Genomic DNA, 27,800 nt, shown 5'->3' on the forward strand with positions numbered 1-27,800 from the left:
GGCTCCTCCCTAGCTGGAGGGTCTTCCAACATGTTCAACATCTATTTTCCTCTGCTAGCTCTCAGCCACTCCTATGTAGCTCTGCAGTTGATTTATGTACTTCTAATGTAAGTCCCATGTACATACGTCCCCTCCCTCTTCATGTTTGCAGTTGAAATGCTTCAGCATCCTGTATTTTCTAAATTAATTGCATTGATGAGTGAGCGCGCCCAGCATTGAAAGAGCTGGGGAAACTGTGAGACTTGTTTGATTTAGTTATCACTAGTTTTGTCCTTTCAAGCAGGAGCAAGACTTGCTCAAGGTATTGAAGGATAGGGCAACCCAAAAAAACAAGCAACTTTTTGTCTAGGGGAGCTGTCTGAAAAGCTGGCAAAAAGCCCCAAAGGAGGATATCAAAACATCAACTACAGACTTCTGAAATGTTCTGGGGCTGTTTGTGCTCTGCGCTAAGCTTGCTTTCACCTGACAGTTGAGTTGGCCTGATCTCAGTACAAGAGACTGAAACGTGAAAAAACTCAGTTGCAAAAGTGCAGAGCAGTAAACAGCAGAGTTATTGCTGAAACGTGAGATCCTGCATCTGTGCTGTGTTGCATACCAAAATAGCAGCACCATTCAGAATCCATTCAGAATCCAGCCTTTCTCTTCATCTGCAGAACAGCCAGGTCCACCTTCACTGTCATCCCAACTTGAGTTCTTTGTGTGGGTGAATGGAATATCTAAGTAAAATTTTGCCAAGCTAAGGATGCAACGAAGGTGAATGTTAACCATTCCCTTTCCGTGGTTAATTCCTTGACTACTCTCAGGTACAATGTAAAATGCCTGGTCTCTGGTTGTTTCTCAAGTTCTGATGAACTCCTTTACTTCAGCCACTCTGAACTGCCTTCTGAAGCCTGTGAGTTTAACTACTTATTTCATGAGGAATGTAATGGTGCACATGGACAACGTAAATATATTTCATCTCAACTCTTCTACATTGTCCTACTTGCTTCCCCTCCTTGTTATGTAGCGTGGTGGTCTGGCAGCTGCTGGTTTTCCAAGAAACATATGGTTATCCTAAATTCCCTCTGTGCTTCCTTTAGTCACTTAACCTGAGTTGAAGGTGTTTCTAAAATTCTGGGAGATGGACCAAGTGTGTGCACATATAGAAAGCAGATGTGAGTTGACGTTTGGCTTTCCTGGCCCACGCTAATCACTGCAACCCAAGCATGAAGATTTCAATGGGAAAACAACTGTCTTCAACGCAGCTGTTCCACCTCTATTCATTTTCTGCTGTATTTCATGAAGAAAGCGCAATATGTACTTGCCTAGTATTGCTGTGATGACACCCAGTCACAGGCTGCTGAGTGAAGCCGTGACAGTGCAAACACAAAATCACATGAGATGTTCATGGCTTGCTGTTAGGCGTGACCTTACCCAGAGGACAAATGACCTCACAGGGGCAGTGCAGAAGCATCTCCTGACCATGTGATACTGCTCTTGAGTCTTTCCCCAGGGAGGACACCTGTGCTGTATTTATGCTGTGTGTCTCACTGGTCAGTCTGAGCCATGCATGCACTGCATGTGGTATTTTTGGATATGGAATCTACTCCACAGGTTCATAGCTACTTTTAGGGGGTGTTTTTAAGTCATCTTCAACTCGCCCTGCCTTCCTCTCCTCCCAGCTTTTGGGAGGGAAGATGTGAACATCTTGTCTGAGGTAAGCAGCCTTGTGGAGAAGGCGGCAAACAGGGAGGACTGCGTTGTGAGGAACTGTTTTACACACACAGTGCAAGCCACTCCTCATCATGGGACGGTCTCGGCTTTGTGGCAGGTTGCACTGCAGGGGAATGCAAAGGCCTGTTTGGCCCTGAGAGTTCCTTCCTGGCACTCCTGGCTGCACTAAGGCTAAAATAGCATAAACTGGCCCCAGAGAAGATCTAAGTGCAAGGTGCAGAAAAACCTTAAAACTCGGAAGGACGAAGACAGCAAAAAGTATATTAACAGAAACTGTCTAAAATTGTAATACTTTCCAAATCAGTAACAAGAAAGTCACAAACAAAGCGCAGTCAGTACAAGAATAATTTTATTCAATATTTTGGTAACACAATGATTCATCTCAGAATGACCATAAAAGTTAGCTCAATGAACAACTGCAATACATTCTAATTGGGTGCTACTAAATTTGAGTAACTTTGCAGATTATATGAGGCACTAACTGACCAACAGCTATATAATTTGTGACCCCAACAGATGTGAACAGTGTGAATGGAAGCTGCATTAGTAGCCAATGCATAGTTAAAGCTTTTGGAAGAGTATAAAATTGCAAAAGCTTCTTTTTATTACAATAATAATTAGTGATCTTTGAGTTAAACTAACTATTCAGTTGTAGGTTATATCCTCTACACATTTTTTTTTTTAATAAAGGTACAAAGGTACAAAGAAATCTGTCTTGCTACAAATTGATCTAATGTAGATCTCCATATGAAAATGCTGAATATCATATAAAGCTTTTCACAGGTATAGGCTAAGTTCTGGGATATCACAGACTTGTAATTCAGAAAAACACCTGAGGTTACTCCTCTTGCATGGAAAAGAATTTATTTGTTTTAGCTTTGAAAAAAGAGGATTGATGCCATTTGAAATCAGAGACTTTCAACAGGTTTATCAGTACTATGTGGGATTATGGAGCAGTACTTCTAGACTTGGTTCGGGTTATTAAAATCAGTAGTGAAGTTTGTACTTGAGAAGGCCAGGATGGTGCCACTAGCCCAGCTCTTACCTATGTCAGCATGAGTACTGTCGCTGCTGCCAACAGGATGAAGACTGGCCGTCTATGAGATGCACATCTATACTTGCTTGGGTCTCAGCAGAGCTACTCTATATTTTAGCCCTTATTTTTCTAGGACTACTAAGACCTTGTTTTGTCCTAGACTTGATCACAGTAAGTCTTCTGAGATACTCTCATTTATGATAGATCTTGAATGTAATTGAAGGTGATCTGTATCTCCTAGGAAAAGTCCAACACTTCTCAAAATCAGGCATTTGACACGTTACAGTCTGTTCTTCAGAGAATGAAATATATGCTGCTTTGTGTGCACAAACATTAGTCAGAAGTTCAAGGCTCTAAAGTTTCACATGTATGTTTTACTTCAAAACAGTAGTGATTTTTTTTTTACCTTGATGTCCTTTGCCTCATAAAAAGAAAAGTTGGAAATATTTTTTTGCTCAGTTAAGTTTGCTCACTTAATCAGGACACAATATGTAAGCTTTCCTTCAGAGGCTTTGTTCTAAGCAAATCATGCTGAAAATATATAGCTAATTTAGGATAATACCATTAAACTCAAGCTCACAGATTGACCAGTGAGCCAGGCCGTACGTGCTGTATGCATTACTTGATGCTTGTGACATGAGCAAATTCTTATTTCTACATACCTTTGCACATGTGAATCTATAACAGACTTACCTATGTGTCCAAGAACAGGTCATTAACTCTTTTCTAGAGTGACACAAAGTTCAGCTTTTCCTTTACAAGAGCATTCTAATTCAAATATCTGTTATTCGTGCTAATGAACATATTAGCACATGGATCATGTCACACTTACCCTTTGGTGATGTATCAAATCTGATCTTTCTTTTCAAACCTTAACGAAAAGTTACTGTTTAGGACATTCTGTTCATTCTATATAAAATATGAATGGTATTTCAAAATGTTGTGCTCATAAGCAAGTCTTTTTTTAGCTATTTATGTGAACACTTTGGAAAGCTAAAGGCAAGATTTTACATTGGTATTTTACCAAAAACCATTTAAACATTTATTATCAAGGCATTAATATGCATCCCAGCAGTCACAACACAGGACTTGCTGTACGTACACTCACGGCAGTTTCCAGTAGAATGAGTTCAGAGGGAAGCTACAGTGTTCCAAGCGTGTTTGGTTGGTTGGCTGGTTTTTGTGTTCTGCTTTGCTTTGTTTTTTAATAAGGAATTTTACTTTGGGATGTGGAGTCACTGAAGGCAAACTTAGAGTTAAGGCTGAGTGCGTGGAGACGTGGAAAGGATTGCACCCACAGTTTCCAGAGGTGCTCCAACCAGTCAGTAGATAAAGTGTGCTTTACAATGGCAACTTTGTGAACATGCAAGAAAATGAAAGGCTTACTTTCAAACTGCATATGTTTTATCATTTAGTACATTAAATCATTCCCCTGGCTCTCCTTCTAGAATTAAAGAGGACTGAATTATGACTTGTGATGTTTTCCTTCCTGCTCTTGTACCTCACAGCGCTGGCTATTTTCCAAAAAGATCAGCAAAACAAACTATAACTTATTTAATTCTAAAAAGAGAGGAGCATCTTTCAGTGCAAGGCTCGGTGCTTAGGTGTTTGCCGATGGCTGATTTTCGTTGGCTGTTTTCTCTGCTTGCAGTCTTTGGACAGCCTTATCAAGCAAATCCATAGTATCTCTAAGTGTGACATTCAAGGTAAATGGCTTGGGTTTGATGGTCAACCCGTAAGTATAGTCCATTTTAGGATCCTCATTTGGATTAGCAGTGAAATGGCACTGATGCACGAGAATGGAGGTAAAGAGAAACAGCTGCACCTTGGATAATTCCTCTCCAATACACCGCCGTTTCCCCATGGAGAAAATCATCACGCTACTAGTGAGATCTTTATTGATGAAGCCGTTCTCGTCCAGGAATCTCGTTGGATCAAAGTCCTCTGGGTTGGACCATTTTGCTGGATCGTGATTCACTGACCACTGATTAACAAATATCACGGTGTCCTTGGGAATGAGGTAGCCCATGATGAAGGTGTTGGTCGTGGTGGCGTGTGGGATGGTAACGGGCACGAAACTGCTGAAACGCATGGATTCATACAGGAAAGCCATGATGTAGGGCAAGTGAGGCTGGTCTTCAGCACAGGGCAGGCGGTCTCTCCCAACAATCCTATCCACTTCTTCTTGCATTTTAGCCTGGACTTTTGGATACCTGTCATTTAAAGTAAGCGTGTACATGCGTAACACTTTCAAAAGATTCATTTAAAAAAAAAATAACACATGCTGTAAACACTTCTCATAGAACCTCAGGCCTCCTCTAAATTAAGCAGTTTGAGCAAAGCTAAAACGTATTGCAGGAACATGTAGATCTTGATGGAGAACTTCGAGAGAGGGATTCAAGTTCTCTGCACGATAGCATCATTTAGGTTTGCTCAGTTTTTCCCTTGATGTCATACATAATTTCACTTTTTACATCTAAAATTGATTAACTTAATGTGCTCAAACGGAATGTTCTGATCCAGTTTTGAAAATCCATTCTATAGCAAAGATTACCTTTGTCCTCAACATTGTGCTTCCCGTCGGAATGAGAACTTGGTGTTCTGTCTCTGCATGTGACTTCTAAAAGCTAGCAGGGAGTTTCCCAATAGGTGTATTGCACACAGAGGGAAGGAAGCCTGTGTGTTTTTAAACCGAGCATTCCCTGCTCATAACCGTCAGGACAGCTTTATGAACATCTCGCTCTGGGGTTGTGTACGCTTCTACAATTACTATCAAAACTTTTTTCTTTACAATGTATTTTAAGACCACCGTCTTGAAGCCTGGACGGTCTGACGCACTGCACGTTAAGCAAACACGATCCAAATATTAGTGCATTTTCTATTAGCTCTGCCTGGGCGCTTCTGAGGAGCTTTCCCCAGGTCACGCAGTGCCGGCGCGGGCACACCTTATGGGCGCAGCAGCATAATAGCGGGCTTGTAACCCAGTGCACGAACTCTTTATCTCGCCTAAGCAGCTGTTATCCCGTTCCTATGATCTCCTTAATCTTGACCTGCTAAAATCCGTTACTTTTGGGTTTTACTCCGCTGCCTTTTTGCCAGCTGCTCCTTATGCAATGTTACCGGAGTAGGTTTTCCTTTTTTTTTTTGATTAATTATTATTATTATTTCTTTCTGGCGGGCTTCCCCGAGCCCCCGCGTTAACCGGCCCCTCTTCCCCGCGGCCGCCCGTTACCCCCAGCCCCTGCCCCGCGGCCGCTGTAGGAGCGGAGCGGAGCACCCACCTGATGAGAAAGATGAGGAGCCAGAGGAGCGCCGTGGAGAGCGTGTCTTGGCTGGCGCCGAAGATGTCGGTGACGGTGGCGGGCACGTGCTCGAGCTGCAGCCGCGGCTGCTCGCGCTGCAGGCGGATGAAGGCGTCCATCATGTCGCGGGGGGCGGCCCCCGGGCGCAGGCTGCGCTGGTGCTGCAGGAACTTGCCGCGGACGAAGCCGTAGAAGTCGCGGTTGAGGTCGCGGAAGGCGCGGTAGGCGGCGCGCACGGGGCTGGGGAAGCGCCGCAGCCAGGGCAGCGCGTCCACCAGGCTGCCGGCGCCCACGGCGCGCCCGAACTGCTCGTTGCGGCCCACCAGGCGCAGGAACTCGCCGTCGCCGTGGCTGTAGCGGCGGCCGAAGCAGAGCGCGCTCATCACGTTGGCCACCGCCACCACCAGCACGCGCGAGGGGTCGAGGAAGGCGCCGCCCGCGCTGCCCCGCACCAGCAGCGCCACCAGCGCCCGCGCCTCGCCCAGCAGGTGCCGCTCCAGCAGGCGGCGCGTGGCCGGGCTGCCGGTGGAGAAGGCGCGCACCGTGGCGTGCGCCGCGCGGCGGTGCAGCTTCCAGAGCTCCGAGTAGCCGCCGAAAGCCAGGCTGCGCCCGCCCGACACCAGGCGGAACGAGGGGAAGGCCGGCCGGCCGGCGAAGGCGGCCCCCTGGCGGACGAGCGCCTGGCGGATGGCGCTCTCCCCGTTCAGCACCACCACGGGCCAGCGCCCCAGGCGCAGCTGGAAGACGGCGCCGTACGTGCTGGCCAGGCGCGCGAAGGAGAGGTGCGGGGCGCTGCCCAGCTGCGCCGCGTTCCCGATCAGCGGCCACGGGAAGGGGCCCGGCGGCGCCCGGCGCTGGCCCTGCCGCCGCCAACCCCGCCGCTGCAGGAGGAGCTTGCCCAGGTGCACGGCGGCGAGCAGGCACAGTAGGAGCAGCAGGGAGCTCTGCAGGGGCGGGGTGCCGCGCAGGGCTTCCCCGAGCCTCTCGAGGGCCATGCTGCGAGGAAAGGGAAAAAGGGGACGGTCGGCGGGCGACGACCCCGGGGACCCGGACGGGCGAGGGCGCGGCGCCCGACCCGCTCCCGTGCGCGAATCGGGGGCCGGTCGATAAGAAGGGACGGTAGCCGCGCTTAGCGGCCGGGCCGTTGCTCTGCCCTCCGGCAGGGCGGGTTCGCGGCGGCGGATGCGGCTGAGCAAGACCCGGGAGGAAGCAGGAGGGATGCTCCCGCCCGCTCCCCTGCCCGCAGCCGGCTTCGTCCCGGTGCCGCGCATCGCTCCCCGGGCGGAGCGGCGGGATGCCCGCGCTCCCGGAGCGGCTGTCGGCACCGCTGCCGCTGCTTGCTGCCGCCCGGCTGAGGCAGCGAGGGGAGGGAGGAGGGAAACGAGCGGCGGTCCCGCGAACTGACCTGTTGCACGCGGCTTCCATCGGAGGTCTCGGGGAGGATGGAGAGGAGCCGGGCAGCGGTGGCTGTGACGGACGGCCCCGGACGGGGAGCGCGGCGGCGTCGGGGTTCAGATCCCGAGCTCTGGGAAACTCATCAGAAGCGCCGGCTCCCGTCACCCGGAGCTCGGCGGGTCGTGCGCAGGCAGACGCCGGTGGCACTCGCTCCCAGCATGGAGCCGCCGTCACCTTTCCGGAGCTTCAACCCCTCGAAGCTCGCCCCGCCCGCGACCACCTGCCCGGCGCTGCCGCCTGCGGGCCGGGGCCGGGGTGGGTGCGAGCGGCTCAGGGGGTGACGGGGGGACCGAGGCTGAGCCGGAGCAGCAGCGGCCGCGCCCGGGCTCCTGGCATCGCCGCTCGCGCCTTTAAACCCGCGACACCGCGGTGCGCGGCGCGGTGCGGGCGTGCCGCAGACAGCCCCGCTGACAAATCGCCGCTGCCCGGCCCTTCCCCTGGCTCGAGGGGTCGCCGCTATTTGCCAGCTGCCCTTGGGGCCTCGCCAAGCGGAGCGGTTGAGCAGCGGATGCTTTTATGGCCCGGGCCCAAAGTTTCGGCGTCGGAGCCTCAGGGAGGGAAGCGGGGTGGCGGGCGGACTCGCCGCCCCCTGTGTCAGGAGGCAACGTCTCGCCTGCATCTTGGGGGCTGAGGGAGCTGGAGAGCTTCCCCTCCTCCGCCTGTCGCCTCCCCGTTGCGTGCGGAGTTTGCATTGCGTGAGCCGGGGCTGGAAAGCCTCCAGCCATCTCCTCCCCGGGCCCCTACCCCTCCTCGCAATACCTGACACCGGCTCGGGGGAAGGCGGCGGGGAAGCGCCTGGCGGCCCGCACCCGGGCAGCCCCGCTGCCCTCCGGCCTCTCCCCCACCGCTCTCCCTCCTTTCCCTCCCTCTCCCGGCGCTTTCTCGCTCTGAAAGCGAGAGGATGCCGCGCTCCGAGCCCCGCCGGCTTCCCGGCGTCCCAGAGGGAAACGGGGGCCACCCCTGCGTAAAGGAAACCCTTCCCCAGGAGGTCAGAAAGGCCTCGATTTGTCATTGTACCGAGCAAGATTAAAAACTAAAACTTTTTCAGATGCTATACAGCCACACCGTGAGAAGGAAAGAAGGTGTTTGGTAGCATTTAGGGATTAGACAATATTAGATGCTGGGAGCCAGCCCAGGCCAGAGCACGATCCCAGGCCTGGCTGGGGTTCTGCTGCTTCTGACTTTGCTAAGTGCAACCCTTTCTGCTGTCACTGTCTCAGGCTCCAGGGCAGTAATACTACTACCCAAACCAGCATCAGCCAAGTCTTTCTGCACGTCTCCAAACTCCTGTCTGTGTGCGTCAGTACTTGCCGTGCTTCTTCCTGCCGCTGCCAAGGGGCACTGACAGGGGTGTCAGAACGTTTTTCTAGCCGTGCCAGAAGAAGCCAACTTCCTTCCTCCCAGCCCCATCACTGGGTGAACTGAAGGATACTGCAAGCCAGCCCCACACACGGTCCAGCTTCAAAAAGCAGCAGCAAACATCTCTGTCCCTATGGCACAAGGGTTGGGATGAGCTTGGAGAGAGACCTTGGGCTTTGATCTCCCCCCCAGCACCAAATGATTGAAAGCTGATTTTCCATGGTGTAACTGCTCAGCAGTGGCAAAGCGGCCTGTCCCACCCTGACGGCCACCCCCCTCCTGCCTTCATCAGTCGCATGTCAGAAAACACAAAACTTGTCCCTGCAGGCTGCTCTGGGTGCTTCAGCAGGCAGTAAGGACTTAGCTCGGAGCAGTTACCAGAGCTATGGATTATAGCGCTGGGCATTTGCCATTGCTGGCAGGCAAACTTGCCTTTTCCTGGTAACTGTGAGAATCAGTTACCTAAAACTCAGGTATTACAACTTTTTATAGAAAGTCCCCAAATCCATTCTTGGAGGCAGCACTCAAACTAGTTGTATTGCTCACACAGTTAGAGATTACCATTTACTCTGGAGCAAGCAGAAGAGATTCCATTCCAGCTCCCCTGTAAACATTGTAGTCATGATCATGGTAGTACCCTGGTGGCCCTGTGCTGTACTAACAGAGTGTTTGCAGTCTCAGGCTACTACCCCATTTTAGCCAGAGCATTCTGATGACTGTATAAAATAAATGTTCACTCAGTTTTCTAGGCTCTGATTCTATATGACCTTGATTAGTTCCTTGATTAGCCAAGCAGAGCTTGAATAAAACATCACACCTGTGTGATGCAAAAAAGCAGGCAGGGGATGACTGGGCCCTTGGACTCAGTTGTATTCCACAAATTGCCCTCCTGCCTACTGCTTTATTCACTCTTATTGCTTTTCTTCTTGTGGTTCTAGAAGCATGGAAACTCAGAATTGCTCTAAGATATTGCATGTTTCTTTTCTCCAAGTTCTGGTTTATTCATTTATTCATTTATTTATTCATTAATTCTGATACGGATCCTAATGAAGAGAGCCCCACATTTTTGAGGTTAGTTAGTTTTGTTCAGGATCCCAGACTGAATCACTGAAAATGTACGCTGCCCAAAGTGAATTACTCCTGAGCCCGTACTTCATGTAAGGTACAGAAGAGGAAAGGAGTTGAAGGGGCAGAAGTGGGTGGGTTTGGGATTAAGGGAAAGGAATTTGGGCTTAATCTGTTAAAAATCCTGATTGATTTGACAGGAATGCCAGATGCAGGGGCTGGCAGAGTCTGTGGGGGCATCAGTGCCTCTGCGGCTCCAACTGGAGGTGCTTTTTGTACAAAGGCCCTTGTTCCGGAGATGAAAGTTTAGTAAAGGGAGAGAAAGTGCAAAATCTGGAGAGTCTTCATTCGTCTTTTGAGAGGAAGTTCTTAGCTCTCTGCCACAGTCCTCCCTTTTTCAAGAAAGCCCCTTAACAGTTTTTTTTTGCACGTGTTAAGAGCTGTGTACCTAAATAAGGGTTTGCAGACTCGGTTCTCAGTTCTTCTTCTGTGACAGCCATTGGCTGCTTTTCTGGGTACTGGCAAGGTCAGCTAGGATCCGCTGCACATAAATCCTCATGAGCAGCAACTGGAATTTCTCAAGGACTTGTCATTGTCTCATTTTCTTTCCTTACCTCTTGCTTTTGCAGCTTGCCATGGAGAACCTACCTACACCGTGTTCCTTTTGCTCTTTCCCATACCTGGGTGCTCACTTTTCATTCTATGAATACTTAAGGCGGATTATACAATGGTTGAGCAATATTTTATCCTGGGATTGCTTCAGTACAGAGCTTGTACAAACTGTTTACAGTTTATAGAGCGATCCAACCCATTCTTCATTAAACAATCCCTTGGAAATATTGTTTCCGATTGTCTGTTCCTGAATGTTGCACAACAGTCTATGAGATGAAGAAACAAGTAGCGTCACTGTAAAACACTAAGTACTTGGAAACTTAAATGCAATATCCTATTGTTTCAGGCTGCTTAAAAATTTCCAGGCATTCTTAGGTACCTCTTGAGCTTGATTCTAATCTCAATACACTGTTGGAAGTCAGAAAAAATCGCCATTAAACCAATCAGAACTAGCACCTTGTATGCTTCTGCTTTTATAACAGTCTGCTCCAATGATGTCTGTACAGCATTCAGCACGATACGGAGTTAGCATTGTGCTTCAAGTAGATTCTGCAGCAGCCACTTCATCCTGGGGCAGCCAGAGCTGACTGTGCTTGCTGCTCCACACCATGGAGAGGTACCTGCTTGCTCAGGGCTATCGACATGGCACTGAATTACTCAGTGATACGACTGCCCTAAGATGGGGGTACCGCAATGTGGAAGACAATGAAATTGTTCTGATGCATGTTCCTGCTGTTCCTCGTTTTGGCAGCTTTCCCATGATACCAGGTACGACATGCTGGCAAAATACGGGTAGCCGTGTCCTCAGTGCTGCTCAGTGTCAGGCACACACAGGAGCCAGCTGCAGCTTTATGATTCAGGGATATTCATGTACTTATTTTGGCCTAAATTAAAGCATTTTTGGCATGCTTTTAAAAATATGTGTATTTGTGGTTACATATCACATTCTTTACCTTCATTAATTTGCAGCTTTCTTTGGACTTCCACTCTGCCCTGCATTCCCACCAACTTCCCAGCTCCCATTTTCAGCTCTCCTTGGCTATTGTAAAACCTAAGTCTGACTCCTAGCCCCAAGCCAAGTTCCCACAGCTGCCAAGGGAAGGGAAGGAAACTCCCAGTACTTGCTGGGGCTCAGGTCAGTGCAGGTCTGGTTTGTTGCCTCTCCATCTGTTTGCATTTTCCATGTTACTTGCAAAAGAAAGGCATATATTGTGATGTGCTTCCACACAGGTTACACACAAAATTGATTGCAGAAAATGAGGACATAGTGTTATACTTAATTTCACCATCAAGCTCATTTATGGAACCGCTTCAATTTTGTGTTTCCAAATTCCTGCAGTGTTTATTTCCAAACTTTGCTGCTTTTTCTTGACAGTAATGTATGTAACAACACAATTAAGCTTTCCCTGAGAGGAAGACACAGAGCTGATCACTTTGTGGCTACCCTTCGAGCAGCCTTTTTAAACAGTCCTTTGCTGTGAGGCAAAAGAGCAAAATCATATTTACACAGTGACGGGCCCTCATCCATGGCACTTTGTGCATGTGATTGTATTTATGCTGCACAAACAATCCTTACTGAAGTGCTCTGAGACACTTGAAAGAAAGATGGATGAAACAGCAACACTTAGGAAAGTTTAGGCCTTACTCAAGATTGGTGTTATTGTATCTATCCTCAGACATGTTGTGTGGGCAAATATTTGTGCCTGCTCCCTGTCCCTCTTTAGCTAAGGGACTCCCCGCAGCACCTAGCAGCTTCACGTTATCGTGCTGGTTCTGAGTTGTGCAGAGCCAAGAGCTGTGCTGCCCGGGCCCAGCTTTATTTTGAACTATAAAAACTTTATAGCCTGTATGAGATGACGGCTGACTCTGGAGCTTAAAACTAGTAGCATCAACTAGGGATAATATTGTTAACATGTTAACACGCTGTAATATTATCTTTTTCATTTGTTTTCTAGACTTTATTGGATGTTGTATTAGGAGTTATATTATGGAGTTTACAGTGCAATTGCTTTATTAAACTGAGAGTTTTCCTATCATGCATCCTAGCCATTGATTAAACCAGCCAATGAATTTCTCATTATAGAATACTGATCAGTTCTTCAGTTTGCATTGTGTGCGCACCATCCTTTGATCCCTTAACAGCAAAATAGCTCTTCAAAATAAAATAGGCAATGCATTTTGAGTATTGCAGCCTCTAGAGCAATCTAAGCTGAATTTCAAGTTTCTTCTTCCTTCAGAGATTAAATCTGGTTGTATAGTGGAGGTTGCAGGTCTGATCCAGGTAAGAGAGATGCCCAAAGGCCTGACCATTACTTTGTCCCTGTTATGATACCTCCAATCTTACCGATTAAGGGAGTTCTTGAACTGTGCTGTAAGCATCTAAGAGTACTTCAGGAAGTAACACCAGAGGCCTAGCATTGTGCAAATACACGTGCTTTCTCTTTTTGAGTCAGACTAGGACCATTAGTCATAGAATCATAGAATGTCCCAGTTTGGAAGGGACCCACAAAGATCATCTGGCCTACCTCCCGGCACCACACAGAACCATCAGAAATCTGACTGAGAGCATTGTCCCAATGCTTCTTGAACTCTGGCAAGCTCAGTGCCACGACCACTTCCCTGAGAAACCTGTTCCAGTGCCTGACCACCACCTCAGTGATGAACCTTTTCCTGGTATCCAACCTGACCCTCCTCTGACACTACAAAGGCACACTGTCAAGTGAAAAAGGCAGGGCTTGGCTGCCCGTTCTCATTCAGGGTGTTTGTGGGACTGGCAGCATGTACCTCCCTTGCCTAAGCTTCAGTTTTAACTTCAGGCAATCCCATTCTGCTTACTGGCATGTTCAAGTGGTTGTGCCAAACATGCCTGCGCTATTAGGCATGAACTCCTCAGGGCCTGGGGTAATTTACTGTCCAAGTGATTGAACTTCTGTACTGGGAAGTTTTTGGTGTTTTAAGTTAATATATGTCCTTTACATAAGTTTGCTCCTTTCAGGTTTTCTGAGAGAGGATATTGCGTTGGGCACAGACTGATGGTCAAGGTTGCAGCTGAACCAAATAGGGACACAATGGCATGTGCATCATGAGGATTTTCCGTAGCTTTTAATCATAAAGAACTGGAATTTCCCAAAGAAAATTCACGTTATGGACCTAAGAAATTTCATGTCAGTCAAGGTTGTAAATGTCACACCTTGAAAAGTGTTACCTTTGCTTAAATGCACCAGGAAATATGTTCACCTCCCCCTTCCCCCTTCCATTCGTGCAGGTCAGTAGTATTTGTGAAGAAGCTGTAGATATATTATCCACCAGCAACAGTGGGTCTCGCTACGGTGGCGCAGATGAAGTATCCTGTCAGATGCAAATGCATGGATCCAAAATGAACTTTCAGTGACATGAGTGCTCAGCTAAGGCAATTTTGCACATTCTTCTGAATTAGGGCACTCTCAGCTTCGTTTGCTCTGTTATGCAAGGGTTTGGTGTATTTGCCTCCAGCAGTAACTGCGTTTTAGTGGTAAATGCAATGACTCAAATTCTGAGGGCTGGGATGTGTGAGGGTAATATTCTACCCTATAAAATTATTCACGCTTTTCCCTGGGGTATGGGAAATGTGAGTTGTTTATTTGCGCACTTTTTAATTTGAAGAAGGGCTTCGAGAAAACAAAATCAAACCGAAGGGATCAGGGAAACTCCCTTTGTGGTATCTGCAGTCACTTGTGGGAAACAGAGCGTAGGATATTTTTACAGCATTCCCCATAGTGGTTGCAAACTTCATCAAGAGAGTTGACTCCTCCTGTAAGACAAACAATTGTAATTAAGGTGTCCTCTGAGTAAATTCATCAGGGAGAGAAAACACTCTTGACACAAACAGATCGCTCCTAGCATTTGGAAGCAAACCCAGGAGAAGTGTCTGTTTCTGAGCCATTCAGGTCTTCTAACCTTCAGCAATGGCAGATCAAAGACCACGAGGGAAACTGTCTGCAGGTGCCAGTTGGGGCAGGTTTCATCTTGTCACAGCGCTCCGGTAAGAGGCATTTGCTAATGTCTGTTAATCTCATGGCACGCCAAGGGAGAAAAACAGAAAAATAATTGCCATAAATTCTTCTGTTTCCCCAGCAGCCCCCACCCAGGCTCTGAATGGCTGCAGGAAGGCTTGCTGCTGCCACTGGAAGTGGAGCGGTAGGCAGCCTGTGCCACCTCGGTGGCGGTGCTGGGGTCACCCTGTGGGGACCATCTCTGCTGGGGAACAGAGGTGGCAACTCTGTGCTCAGAGCAAAGAGAGGGAGAGCAAAGGTCTCCCAAAGGAGAAGGCCAAAGGCGCATTTTGGCCATCATTCTCTGCCACTGAGATGCCCTCAGGATGTCAGGGTGGAAGTGTGAGGTTCCGCACAGCACCGTGGGGACGGTAGCAGCAGCAGAGGTCACTGGGCACTTCACCAGATGCAGGACAAAGGCAGGATTTGGCATAGCTTGGGGCTCTTGGGGTGGCTTTGGCCAGCAGCCAGCTTTGCTCCGTCTTTCTTTTTAGGTGTAAATGGCATGCAAGCCAGCTCCTCTCAGTGGCTTCTCTGTGAAGATAAATAACCAGATCCCCCGGTTATTATCCCCCTTCTCTCCTCCCCTTCCCCCTGACTGACTTTGATTATTGTAACTTTACATGCGCTTTTAATTTGCGTGCAGGCAAGTACAAAGGCACAACCGGATATACCTGTTATTTGCCAATGACCTGAAAGAGTATAGTTTATGTTAAGCCTTGGGTTATGGTAACGTTTGCACGCGATTCCTCAATATACATGCTGCAGGCAACTGATGGATGGAGGTGATGGAGGGTGGAGGAAACTTTTAAAGTGACAGAACCTGATTTAGTTTCTGCTTAATCCATCAGTTATGTGCAGGCCTATATTTCAGTTTTGTGCCAAGCACCGCTCTTGAGTTTTCCAGTTCAGGAACACAGGGGCATGTTACCTGGGCTGCAGTCTGCTTATGGCTGCTCCTGCAACTGATCTCATGAAAGCTTTATGAAAACTAGGCAAACAAGGCAGATAAGGTGTTTACACTGTGACCCGGCAGGAAGAAGCTAGCAGGAGGAAGAGGAGGCTGCGGATGAGGTGCTTTGCAGCAGGGCAGTAGTGCTGAGTGTGCAGGGATGCAGCACCAGCAGGGCTCCGGAGCCCATGCTGGTATGGGGCTCCCCATTTAGTGCATAGGTCTCAGCCCCCTGAACTACTTGAAGAGATTGCACTTGAGCTAGCTTTCCTCAGCGCGATTTAAAGAATGTCTACCACTCACTTGCCTGGTGCTGCAGTAGAGGAGGAGAGAGTTGTCTACCTCATAGTTATAGCAGAAGACTGGAAGGAGACGTGGGGTCCAATCCCAAACCTGTGAACTGATTTGCTTGCTCTTGACTATAATCAAAAAGAAAGCCTAGTAATATTTATTCTTTAAACTTGCATTTCACTGATTCCACATTAAATTAGGTAAGTCTTCAAGCAGAAGGGAAGTCTGCCAGGCAAGAAAATTTACCTTGAAGTCTCAAAGCTGAGTAATTTTATTTCAGGAATGTGTCTTAACCCAGCGTTAAAGACCGCACCAAAGGAATTAATCAGGCATTTCGTTTGAAGGTTTGGGAAAGGAAAGGATCCTTGTCATTCTAAAAACCACCTCTCACACAATGTGACTGAAAAGCAGTTTTGGCCTTGTGGGACAGACTTTGCTATTCACACATCCTTCAGAAACAAAGGGACAAAGTACAGAGAGTCGAATGTTAATCTTACAGATGAGAGAATCATAAAATAATTGTTAAAATAGCAGAAGACAAAATGGACCTGTTGTTAAGGGAGCAAATTTTTTTTTTTGGATATAAGCACAATTAATCTTTTCTGTGCCTCATCTTCTCTAAGAAATTGGAGGTGGATGTGCAGATCTGCCTGGGATCTCCTCTACTGTACTCCAGGATATTAGGATCGACCTTGGGCAGCCAGCATTCAGGAGAATGATGTCTAAATTTGGGGGGTAGTGATTGAGAGGCAAGGTTCTTACTCCTATTTTTGAGTCAAACAAAACAAAGGCATTTGTTTCTTCAAAAGCCCACAGCAGGCAGCCATATTCTGCTCATGAAAGGCATTTTTCTTAAGCAGCCATGAAAGTAAGTGCATTTGCATTTCTCCTCTCTGCTCTGCTATTTCTTGCTTCCTGTTTGCATCCCTCTGTTTATCTTCTCATTTAGGGAAGTGGTTTTATTTTAAAAAAATTCATTAACAGTTTTCTGCTTCCCATCATATTTTTCTATTCTAAGCATCCAAAATACATGATGGTTTTGCATATCTTCATTGTTATCCATCTCCCTTTGTCTTGATACTTTGGCTGAGTGTAGAAAACTCCCATCCAATGGCAGCTTCTTAGAGCCTGTGAAATCCTAAACACTTGGCTGGTCTTCCTGTGGTCAGGCTATGTCTCAAAGCTAAAATGTTTGTACACACTTGTTCCGATCAAGAAAGTTTTCCTCTTGAAAAAAAAGAAAACAACAAATAAACCTCATACACCATTCCATGGCCTCAGTTTTGAATAAACTGAGCAAAATTATATAATGCTGCTGTACGTACTGATGCACAAAACAAGCCTTTAAAGGGCTGTGAGCTCAGAAACCTGAAAGACCCATCTGTTCCAGTTGTGGAAGACATCATTTACAACAGTAAACTGTTGTGACAGGGTTAAACAGTTAGGAAAGGGTTACAGGCTGCCTGCTTGTCACTTGCTTCAGCAGGGGTTTAGATTGAGATGTGTGCCCTTTTTCTGGCATGAAGAGCTTGGGAGCCCCTGCAGCTGGCTTTGGATGAGGGAATAGTTTTGCTTTGTGTTACTTTATGAATTTGATGTTTAGATAATAAACTGTTTCCCGGAGCGAAAGCTGAACTGGACTTGGGTATTTCTGTGCCTCAACCTTTCCCTTTCCCTTGGGCAAGAAAGCCCACCACTGCGCAGGCTGTGAAAGAGCACATGACAAGAGTTGTGAAATATTTTTTTTTTTAATAAAGTCATTCAGGTTTACAGTATGAAAAGAGAAGTGTGAGGAGGCAGGTACATGAAGCAGCAGGCCCACGTTTCACCTGTAGATGCATGAAAAAGTCCCACCAAAGGTAACGCATCTTTGGATGAAAGCTCTGTAATTGAGATGGGTTCATGATATCTAATACTCAGCATTTCCAATGCCCATGTCACGAAGCAGTGACTGCTGGAGCATGAGGTATGTCCTTCATCTGCTGAAGATTTTGAACTCCCGGACAGGAAGCAACATTAGATCAGGGCAACAAACGAGGTGCTGTGACCTTCAGCTGGCTGAGGTTTACAAACATGAATGCAGAGTCTGAAGCAGCATACATTTTAAATACAACAGCAGTAACAACCTGCTTCGGTGTTAATACTGTTGCAGTTACCCGAACTGGCAGAGCTGCCTGCACTGCACCTACTGTTGCTGAGGGAGAGCGGAGCAGGAGCTGGCTCTCCAGGGAGCGCACAGCCTGGGGACACTGGTGTCATGCCTAAGCAGTGGTGGTGAAGCTGCAAAAGGCAGATTTCAGTCTGTACTGGATAAGAGGCAGAATAATACCCAAGATGAGGGTAGTGACTCTAAATTTGTGCCTGCTCTGAGGGCCTGCAGGGGAGCTCTGTCCAATTTTTAGCACCATATTTGAGTGATATGGACAGACTTGATGGGAGGGAGGAATGGAGCAGCAAGATTTATAGCAAAGGTTAAGAGGAGTAAACTCTTTGGCTTGCTTAGGCTGGTAAGGACTTCAGAATTTAGATGGGTGTTTTAAAAAGCAATGAAGACTGGGGATTTTTTTTTCGTCTGCAATGGATGTATGGTCAAAACTTACCTGATCTAGATTTAAACACTAGGAAAAACTTCCTGCCAAGAAAAGAGAGCACTGAAAGGCTACAAGTTGGAGGTTTGGGCAAATTTAAAAAAATGTACAAGCTGTGGTCAGCATGTACATGGTTTTACAGGAGTGAATTAACACTAATGTGATCCACTTCGGGATAGCTCTGGCCTGACGTGGCTTTGCGTATTTAAGCAGAGCAGAGGTGATGGTGGTAGCCCTGGCACACATTTAGGCACTTTAATGTGCAGTTTTCCAAGCACTGCAGGTGGATGGTAGCCAGGGAGATGCCTGCTCTGTGGAAGCCCATGCACTTTGCTCCTCTTAGTCCTGGTAATGTCACTCGTATTGGAGTGCTTTTCCAATCCTGTTAGTTGGCAGTCTTGTTAGATGATTTTACAGTTATTTTTAATGTCCACATCGACAAGCATTTCACCTTTCTGGCAACATTAACAACCACAGCCCCTTCATTTAGCTCTCTTTTAAGTACTTATTTCTCAGAAGCCAGAGAAGTGGTGCAGCGTGCGTCTGGCAGGTTGTCTCACAGCACAGGCACCTGCGGGATCCATTGGCACATGCAACAACTGATCTGACCAAGTTTTTGTGCTTCATGCCAGATATATAAGGAGATTTGATACCAGTAAGAGCAGTATGAATAAATCTAGGAAGGGATAAACTCTACATAGACGATTTCTTCAGAATGCTCTGGACTGATTTGAGCTGACAGAGCCAGATTGTAACAGTTTTACATTGCCAAGATATTTTTGATGTGTATTCCAAGTATAATTCTCACCGTTCCACTGAGATTGGCTGATATTATTATTTCAGTACAGAAGTATGGTGGATTCTGCTTACAAAGCCCGCATCAGGCATTCTAATATTGTTGTTTGCTGTGATTTTAATGTACCTTTCCTTGACCTGTCCTGCACTACAGCATCCTTCTTATGTATTACATGATATATTTTGAGTGGTCTCTCCATTGTTATTGATTTAAGATTCATACAACTGTCCAGATTACACAGCAAAACAGTTTGTAATCTGGAATAAGTATTTCTGTCAATCAATTGTGCTGAACCATGAAGGAGCAATCTAGGTATAAGTAGCTGCATACCTCTAAATTCCAGGCAGCATCTGAAACAAATCTCCTGGGGATGCAGATGCATTTGCATAAATGTAGATCATAGTGATAATAACGCAAGTAACATTTTTTTGTGAAGTAACTGCAGACCCTTTAACAATCACTAAGAAGCACAGCGGTAGAGCACAGTTGTGATGTAGGTAATTATTAAAATTCCAATTTAGAGAGGAAAACAACATGAGGGACTTTCCAGAGGCCACCTCTGACAATTTTTTACTTAAAAAAAATCCAACCTTAATTGCTTTTGTTCCTGTACCTCATCCACAGACTTGTTTTTCCTTTTTTATTCTTTTCCTTTTATTATCATAGAATATGACAGAATGGTTTGAGTTGAAGAGACTTCAAAGATCATCCAGTCCCAACTGCCCCCGCCATGGGCAGGGACTAGATCAGGCTGCCCAGAGCCCCATCCAACCTGGCCTTGAAGACCTCCACCTCCATAGAGCCACTGACCACAGTACTGACTTCAGTCATCCAGCCAATTCCTTACCCACTGACTAGTTCACCCTTTAAATGCACGTCTCTAATTTAGAGATAAGGATGTAGTGTGGGACCACGTCAAAGGCCTTTCACAAGTCCCGGAAGACAACATTGGTCAGTCTTCCCTTGTCAGCTAACGCTGTCCCTCTGTTGGAAAAGAACATCCTTAGTGATGCTGTGCTGGTTGTCTCAGATCACCTCTTCATCTCAATGTTGTGATTGAGTTGAGGCAATCCCAGATATGAGTACAGACTGGGAGAAGAACTCATTGAGAGCAGCTCTGCAGAGAAGGACTTGTGGGTCCTGATGGATGAGAAACTGAACACGAGCCAGCAGTGTGTGCTTGCTGCCCAGAAGGCCAAGAGTATCCTTGGCTGCAACAAAAGGGGGATGGCCAGCAGGGAGAGGGAGGTGATTGTCCCCCTCTGCTCTGCCCTTGTGAGGCCCCATCTGGAGTATTGAATCTAAGCCTGGGGCCCCAGTACAGAAGGGATGTGGAGTTGTTGGAGCAGCTCCAGAGCAAGGCCACGAAGATTATCACAGAGCTGGAGCACCTCTCCTATGAAGAAAAGTTGAGGGCGTTGGGGTTATTTAGCTTGGAGAAGAGAAGTCTCCTGGGAGACCTCATTGCAGCCTTACAGTACTTGAAGGGAGCTTACAAGCAGGAGGGGTCTGACTTTTTGCACGATCTGAGTGACAGGACAAGTGGAAATGGCTTTAAACTAAAAGAGGGGAGGTTTAGGTTAGATGTTAGGAAGATATTTTTTACTCAGAAAGCAATGAGGCACTAGCACAGGCTGCCCAGAGAAGCTGTTGATGACTCATTCCTGGAGGCATACAAGGACAGATTGGATGGGGCCCTGGGCAGCCTGAGCTGGTGGTTGACAACCCTGCCCAGGGTAGGGGGATGGAACTAGATAATCTTTAAGGTTACCTCCAACCTATGCCATTCTATGATTCTAGGATTCTATGTGCCTTAACATAGCTTCCAGGAGGATCTTCCCTGGCACAGACATGAGGCTCACTGGCCTGGAGTTCCATGCGTCTTCCTTTCTCCATTTCTTAAAAATGGGAGTGATGTTTTTCTTCTTCCAGTCGACAGGGACTTCTCCCGACAGCCATGACTTTTCAAATATGCTGAAGAGTGGCTTGGCAACTACATCATCCAGTTTCCTTGGGACCTTGAGATACGTATCACTGGGACTCTTGGACTTTTATGTGTGTCTTTGGGAACCATAAACTTGTACTTCCATTTGGCATTGCCTGTTTTACCTAATATCTTCTTATTTTCAAGCAGAACCTTTCTAAGTGTTCCCACTGGTACATGACTATGGACAGATATTTTCCATTTTACTAAGAGTGAAGAGAAAACAAGCATGTTCTATACCAGCAGAAGTAAACACACAGTCAACTCCACAGGCACTCGGGGTATTCGCCTTTTATTACATCTGTTAGGTATCATCTGGGACAGACGACTCCAGCGCTGCTGTGGATGTGGTCATGTGCTGACTCGTGGGAGAAGAAACGCTCACAGTTCACACGCAGAGACCTTGGCTGCAGATGCACTGCTCACAGCACCAACAATGCCTGTGTGAGCAGTCAGAGTACACAAAGCTCCCCACTGTGACCCCTTGTTCCTTGGCTTCATGTCCCCACATAAAAGGTGGAACATCCTGGGAGGTCAGGAGAACAAAAACTGCAGCTGGAAATTGCAGAGTGGGAGTATGGAGCTGGAGACATAGAGGACCTGGGAAGATCTCCAGGGATAACTTATCCCACCCTGCTGCTTCCGAGTCTGGATCAAATATGCCTGTAACACACCCAATACATGCACGTCTGAGTTCTCTTGAAAACCTTCCTCGATGAAGATTCCACTTTATCCTCTGACACTTTCTCTGGGACTTTGTTTCCCCTTCCCAAATGTCACGCTTCAGCTTTCCTTCTCACACTTCAGACACACCACCTTTGATCCGCCAGGGACCCTGAGAATAGGTTCTTCTGTCTGCAGGCCTTTATGTATTTGAAGTCAGACATAGCGTCTCCCCTCAGTCTTCTCCAGACAGAGCCTTTCAGTCTCCCTGTAGATTATAGTTTTTAGAGGTATGGCAATACTTGTCAGTTATTATTCCAGGCACCCAGCTGTGCTATGTGTTATTCTTGAAGCCAGAGCTTAAAACAAGTGAGTAAGGCAGAATTATTTTTTTTTAAGATAAATCTCATATCACACAGCTCCAGAACTGCTATTTACATTATTTTTTCCCTCTTTTCAGAGCAGAAAGCAATTTCTTTTCAGTATTTCATGTCCTGCAACAATTTCTCATGAGGTAATGGAAAATGCTGAATATACATAGTAAGAAGAAGCTATATTAGTTAAGTATGTGTAACTAACTTTGAATTTCATTGTGTATATTAGTTTATTGTTATAGCAATGTTGTGGTGATTAAAAGTGTTTCCTGTTCACATGGGAATAACACACAGGCTACTCATCCTCAGGAACAGCTACTTCTGCTTTAGCAGGAGCTATTTCCGTGATCTGCTTGGAAAACATTATTCTTTAATTCTCCTCCTCATCTGGCTGCTAATCTTGTTTTGATGATCGGAAAAATACAACACTGTGAATGTGAATATTTGGGTGGAGTACACAAGTAGGACCGTCTTCTTCATCAAAGTTATCTTTCCTTTCTTTGCTTCAGTAATTAGCCATCTCTTCAGAATCCTTTTCCAATGATTGTGGAACTAAGACATCCCAAAGACATATCTTTTGTCACTTAAAATGTCCACTTTCTTTTGTTCAGAATGAGAATTATGAAAACTGGGTGGACATAGTGCAGACAGTAGTTCTTACCAGGATAAATTTCCACTGTGAAGTCGATAGATGTGCAATTCTTCTGTGGCCATAATACATTTTTCTTCTCATAGCTAATGCAGAGAACTCATTTAATGACTGCACCCAATTACTGGGCACTTTCCCTTGTAGCCACATGAAATAGTTGCTGTGGGATTCAGAGGAAGTTACAAGGCATTTCCGTATCCTGGTAGGGTTCTTTGTGTGTTCGCTCCTCACAGGCCTTTGGCTAAGCACACGCAGTAGCATTTCTTGGACCATCTTCAGAGAAGATGACAGGATTCAGGCTAATCTGCTGTGTTGAAAATAAACTTTTTTTTTTTTTTTTTTTTTTTTGCATGGTGTATGTAAGCACGCCCTTTATTTTCACTAAAATTGTCTTTTATGACAATGCCCATGCCTTCTAGCATGAGGGGGCACACACTGTAATGAGAACTGCATCTTGTAAAGGCTTTAGATGAGAATGAGGGCAAGAATCATGGGCAAAGAACATTACACTGAAGAAACACAATAAAAAATTGGCTATGCTGTGGAAAGTAAAAAAGATTAAAAACTAAGATATGTCATTTTATCTTCTAGCTACATGCAGCATGTGTTTCCCGTGTCTCATATTACAGGTAAATGTGAACCGAGGTTTTATGGTAATGCCACCAAGGAAGTATGATATCATCTCTCCCACAGGTGTTAAGTCAGTTTTCCAAGGTGTTTTTACATGGCATGCTTCAGAGCACTAGCACACACAGGTTACTTAAGCAATACCTGTAATTACAGGAGAGTTTGAGGAATAAACATTGTCTAGCCAGGTATGAGTTGTAAAACACCTCATGGCAAAATAGGTGATGTTATTCATCTTATCTTGGTAAATACTTGCTAGGGCTTGAATTTGAATGAAGGTAAATGAAGCTGATAATTTGGTTTATAAATGTGCAGCACGTAGATCTTATGTAATAAGACTAGTCATTAATAAGATAAATAGTCTGATAGTGCAGGAGCAAATTTTCCTATATTTTGACTTTTATAAGGCTATATTTCAGGCTACTGGTCTGCTCTTATCGAAGCTGTGAACCACAAACCAAATAAATGATACAAGATTACGAGAGGAAAAGTGACAAAAATCAGCATCAATAACACACCCAGCTTGATGCATTCATTTTCATATTGCATCATGAGAAGACTGGGTAACTTGAGATTGTTATTATTGTAGAATCATTATCTGCCCTTTGTATTCTTTGTGTTTACTTTTATTGAAAAAATTAATGCAATTAAACACGATGGAAATGACACATGCCTGCTAAGTCTATATGCTATTTGTTATCTTTTATATTAGAAGCACGTGCATTACATACAGAAGCTGAGAAATTAAGTAAAAACCAGTAAACTGAACTTGTTATTTCAATGTAGTTCTAATGCATGGCTCCAGAACAGATTTGCAGCTGTCTTTCTTTAAGGTCTGGGATATTTGGGTAAGAAAACAGTCTATCTGTAAAGTCTATGTGTGAAATACTTCAGATATTTTCAGCTTAGATTTTGCTGGCTCATGTAAGAAAAGTTGGACGCTACCATTGTGATACTATTGAAACTCCTCATAACCATTAAGCAGAGGGCATGTCCACTGTGCTACAGCCCCAGCCTTGGCCATTGGCATAGAGCTACACTGAGCCACAGCTGCTGAGAATGATGCTTATTTGCACGGAGAGAGGCGTCCTTGAGATCTGCCATATTGGCCACTGCAGGGAATAGTCACTAGGATGTCTGCTGGGCCACCACTGGCTCCAGGATGGCTTCTCAGGGCCATCAAATCAGCTCAGCAAAATGGTATTCATTACACAGCTCCCTCAGAGAGCATCACCCCCCAGCATTTCCTCCTTGGGAGCCCAGAGGCAGAAGTGGATAGCAGCGTGTCTCATTGCTGCTGCAGTGCTGGTCCCTCACTTTGTTTTTCTTGGTGGTTTTTCACCGTCTGATCCCATTCAAGTGTCTTAGCAGATGTGCTTGACCACCTACGGTCTTTTTGGACTGTTTTCCTTCCTGTCTTTTCAAGTTCAGCTATTCATGAAATCTGAACTATGTGTTGATCTCTGAGACTGTTCCAATTTCATTTAATGCAGCAATTATTTAAAAAAAAGAAGTGGGCAGCAGTTCTGCAAAATATTTGTCCACATTTCTCTTGGATGCTTTCCTTTAATAAGCAGATGAGAGAAGGGTCTGGTTTTAGCTGGTTTCCTGCAGAGGCAAGGCATGGGCAGTACTTCCTGACTACACATACGTGTGTGTCTTATTCCTCCCAAACAGCTTTTTGAATCCACTGGCTGCTCTGGGTTAGAGCTGCAGAGATCTGCACAATCCTGTATGTTCCTGTAAAAATCAGTTAAACCGTGCAGAAGATAAATGTAGCATCAAGGGTTCACCTTTTAATAGACACAATGCAAACACAAGACAGATCGACAGGGGCAGGTTCAGCAGCTCCACAACTCACATCACTCCTTGTAGGACTAATCAAAGTGTGTCTATTTTTCTTGGCTAGGAGTAAGGCAGTGTTTTTGTGGGCGCTGGGGACTTGAATTTTATGGAAGTCTTTATTAGAGCTTATTTCTCTTCTCTTTCACATTGCGTCTGGATAAGTCTGTTTTCTGGTTAATGTATGCATTATGGAGCCCCACAGGGCTTAATGCTGCACCTAATTCTTACGTGTATATGTTTTCTCAGTCCAGCTTTCCACTAAAGGCATTGCCATAAGGCATTGCTACATCAATCATTCTTCAGCACGTCTTCTTTCTTGCTGTCTCATCTTCTTCTCTTTCATGCTGTGCTGGAGATTTAATGTTTATAGCACACAGGTTTTCAATAAAAAACAGCACTGAGCAAAACTGAAGTGATATTTTACAACCTTCACTGTTTACAGCTTTTACAGCTTCTATTTATAATCACTTTTTAATCTCTAGAACTATAATACTTCTGGCAATTTTTTTGCTCCTTCTCCTCTCCAAGGAGAAACCGCTGGTTGTCATTCAGTTTTCAGACATAGCTTTTCCCAACATAGGGCCCACTTGGATCCCTGTGGCCTGAGAACAGCAGATCTCCCCTGTCCTCATTCCCTCCTTGCTGTGTGTGTGCTGCTGCATCAGAGCTGCTGAAGCAGCCACTTCCCTAAGGGACTGGCCTGGGGACAACCAGAGTGCACTGTGGGCACGTGCTCGCCTCGACGTGATGGTAGAAGCTGGCATCACACACAGCTCAGGCGCTGAGCACACCTCGCAGCAGTGCAGGGGCAGGCTGTTTCACAGCACCCCTGTCGTGCAAGGGATTCCTGCTTTCTAGGAACATATGAGCCTTTTCTAAGCTATTTAGTCTGCATATTTTGGATACCATGAATATGCACACTCAGTACTTGGGCCAATGGCTTGTGTTTTCACAGCAGGTGGTTTATCCTAAGTCTGTCACAGTCAGACTTGTTTTTATTCTGCGCAACCTCACACTACTAATAAATCCCAACTTGTATTTTTTTGCAGTTGATACAATTTTCTTCTCACTGGTACAGCAACATACTCTTCTATAGCTGTCAGAGAGATATTTGCTGCCCAAAATCTGTATTTTTGACCACTAAGTGTGGTAAAGTCAGTAAGGACCCAGATGCATTCGGCTCATCTGAATTTCTTTATGTGAAAACCCTCTATTTCTGCCTATGCTTATCTGCTACAGATTTGGAAGTAGATGAGTTTCTTCTAGATTCATCTGTAGCTGTTGTGGCAGTGCAAACAAAAGTGAATGAGGTCTGGCACTGACAGCATATGGACATCTCTCATCATTTTATATCTGCCTTGGTATGTGAAATTGCTTTATGAGAAGTCCTTATGGACAGAAAGCTCTGTGTCCAAAAGGAAACTGTTTCATAAACCTGGAGGTTTTTTTGTTTGATGAGAGCACAGTGTCAACATTATGAAGGCATATATGAGCCCTCCCAGGGGCACTGATGTTGCTCAAAGGGCAACAAAGTTGTCCTGGGTAGAAAATTAAAAAAGCCCTAGTAATTTAGTGCTCCAATATTTGTAATCTGTGACACTTTTAATATGTACATTACACAAGCAAGATATTTAGGATCAATTTCCTGCTAAATGTTTTGAGATGAGGACTCTTGCTTGCAATAAGTTTTATATGATGTCATGCAAATCATTAATGGCAGTTTTCAGTTCTTCAGTAAGTTAATATCTGTAATGTGGGAAATAAGTTTATGCTATGGAAAGTACAAACCAAACAATGGCACTTGAAACCCGAGTCTCCGCTTTCACCAGAACAAAGCACGTATTCTATTAGCCCAGCATCACAACATAATCACTATTCTTTTTAGGAAATGTGCACATTTCTTAGGTGGATTTGAAACAGTAATGTTGAAATCTAACAATGACTATAGAAATCTGTGTGAAAGATAATGACTTGTGCTCTGCAACACTTGCTGTCAGCGTCTCTTTAGAAGAGGAGTGAAATTTCTAACTTGAAAGGAAAGAAGGCAGCATTGGATTTAGAAGTGTCTTAAAGAGACTAAATGAATTACTCATGTTTCACACACTGACACCTGAGATAGGAGCTGCTTTTATTAGTGACTGACAGCATGGAGATGGAGTCACCTAGGAAAGCACCTGATAGTCTGATTTACTCATTGTCTTCCTCAACCTGAGAACAAAGAATTCTACAAGAAAATGATTTTGTAATGATGCCTCAGGCTGCTGGATGAAAAAATCTTGTTTGCTCTGGAATATGCTTAGCCCAGCAGTTTGATCTCCATGTCTCTAGGTATTCCCTACCAGGCATGATGCGTCTATCCCTTTCTGATTGCAGAGATACTAAAGCTTTCCTAGTTTCCCCTCCTGGCAGAAGAAGAGTAGAAAGGGCTGTTCCTGCCCCCTTCAATGAAGCCAAGCTT

At 45.8% G+C, this 27,800-nt stretch overlaps 1 protein-coding gene across 2 annotated transcripts; it reads right to left on the bottom strand.

Moving 5' to 3' along the window:
* Positions 2,045–11,401, bottom strand: LOC110396658 (cytochrome P450 1B1). Of its 2 annotated transcripts, XM_021392473.1 has the most exons (3): positions 7,457–11,397; positions 6,031–7,047; positions 2,045–4,962 (listed from the first exon to the last, which is right to left on the bottom strand). In XM_021392473.1, exons 1-3 carry the CDS (start codon positions 7,474–7,476, stop codon positions 4,350–4,352), a joined length of 1,650 nt encoding a protein of 549 aa, XP_021248148.1. In that variant the 5' UTR covers positions 7,477–11,397; the 3' UTR covers positions 2,045–4,349. The 2 variants fall into 2 exon arrangements, with proteins under 2 accessions (XP_021248148.1, XP_021248147.1); XM_021392472.1 differs by having other exon boundaries at positions 6,031–11,401.

Source organism: Numida meleagris, chromosome 3 (genome assembly GCF_002078875.1).
Source record: "Numida meleagris isolate 19003 breed g44 Domestic line chromosome 3, NumMel1.0, whole genome shotgun sequence".
Lineage (NCBI taxonomy): Eukaryota > Metazoa > Chordata > Aves > Galliformes > Numididae > Numida > Numida meleagris.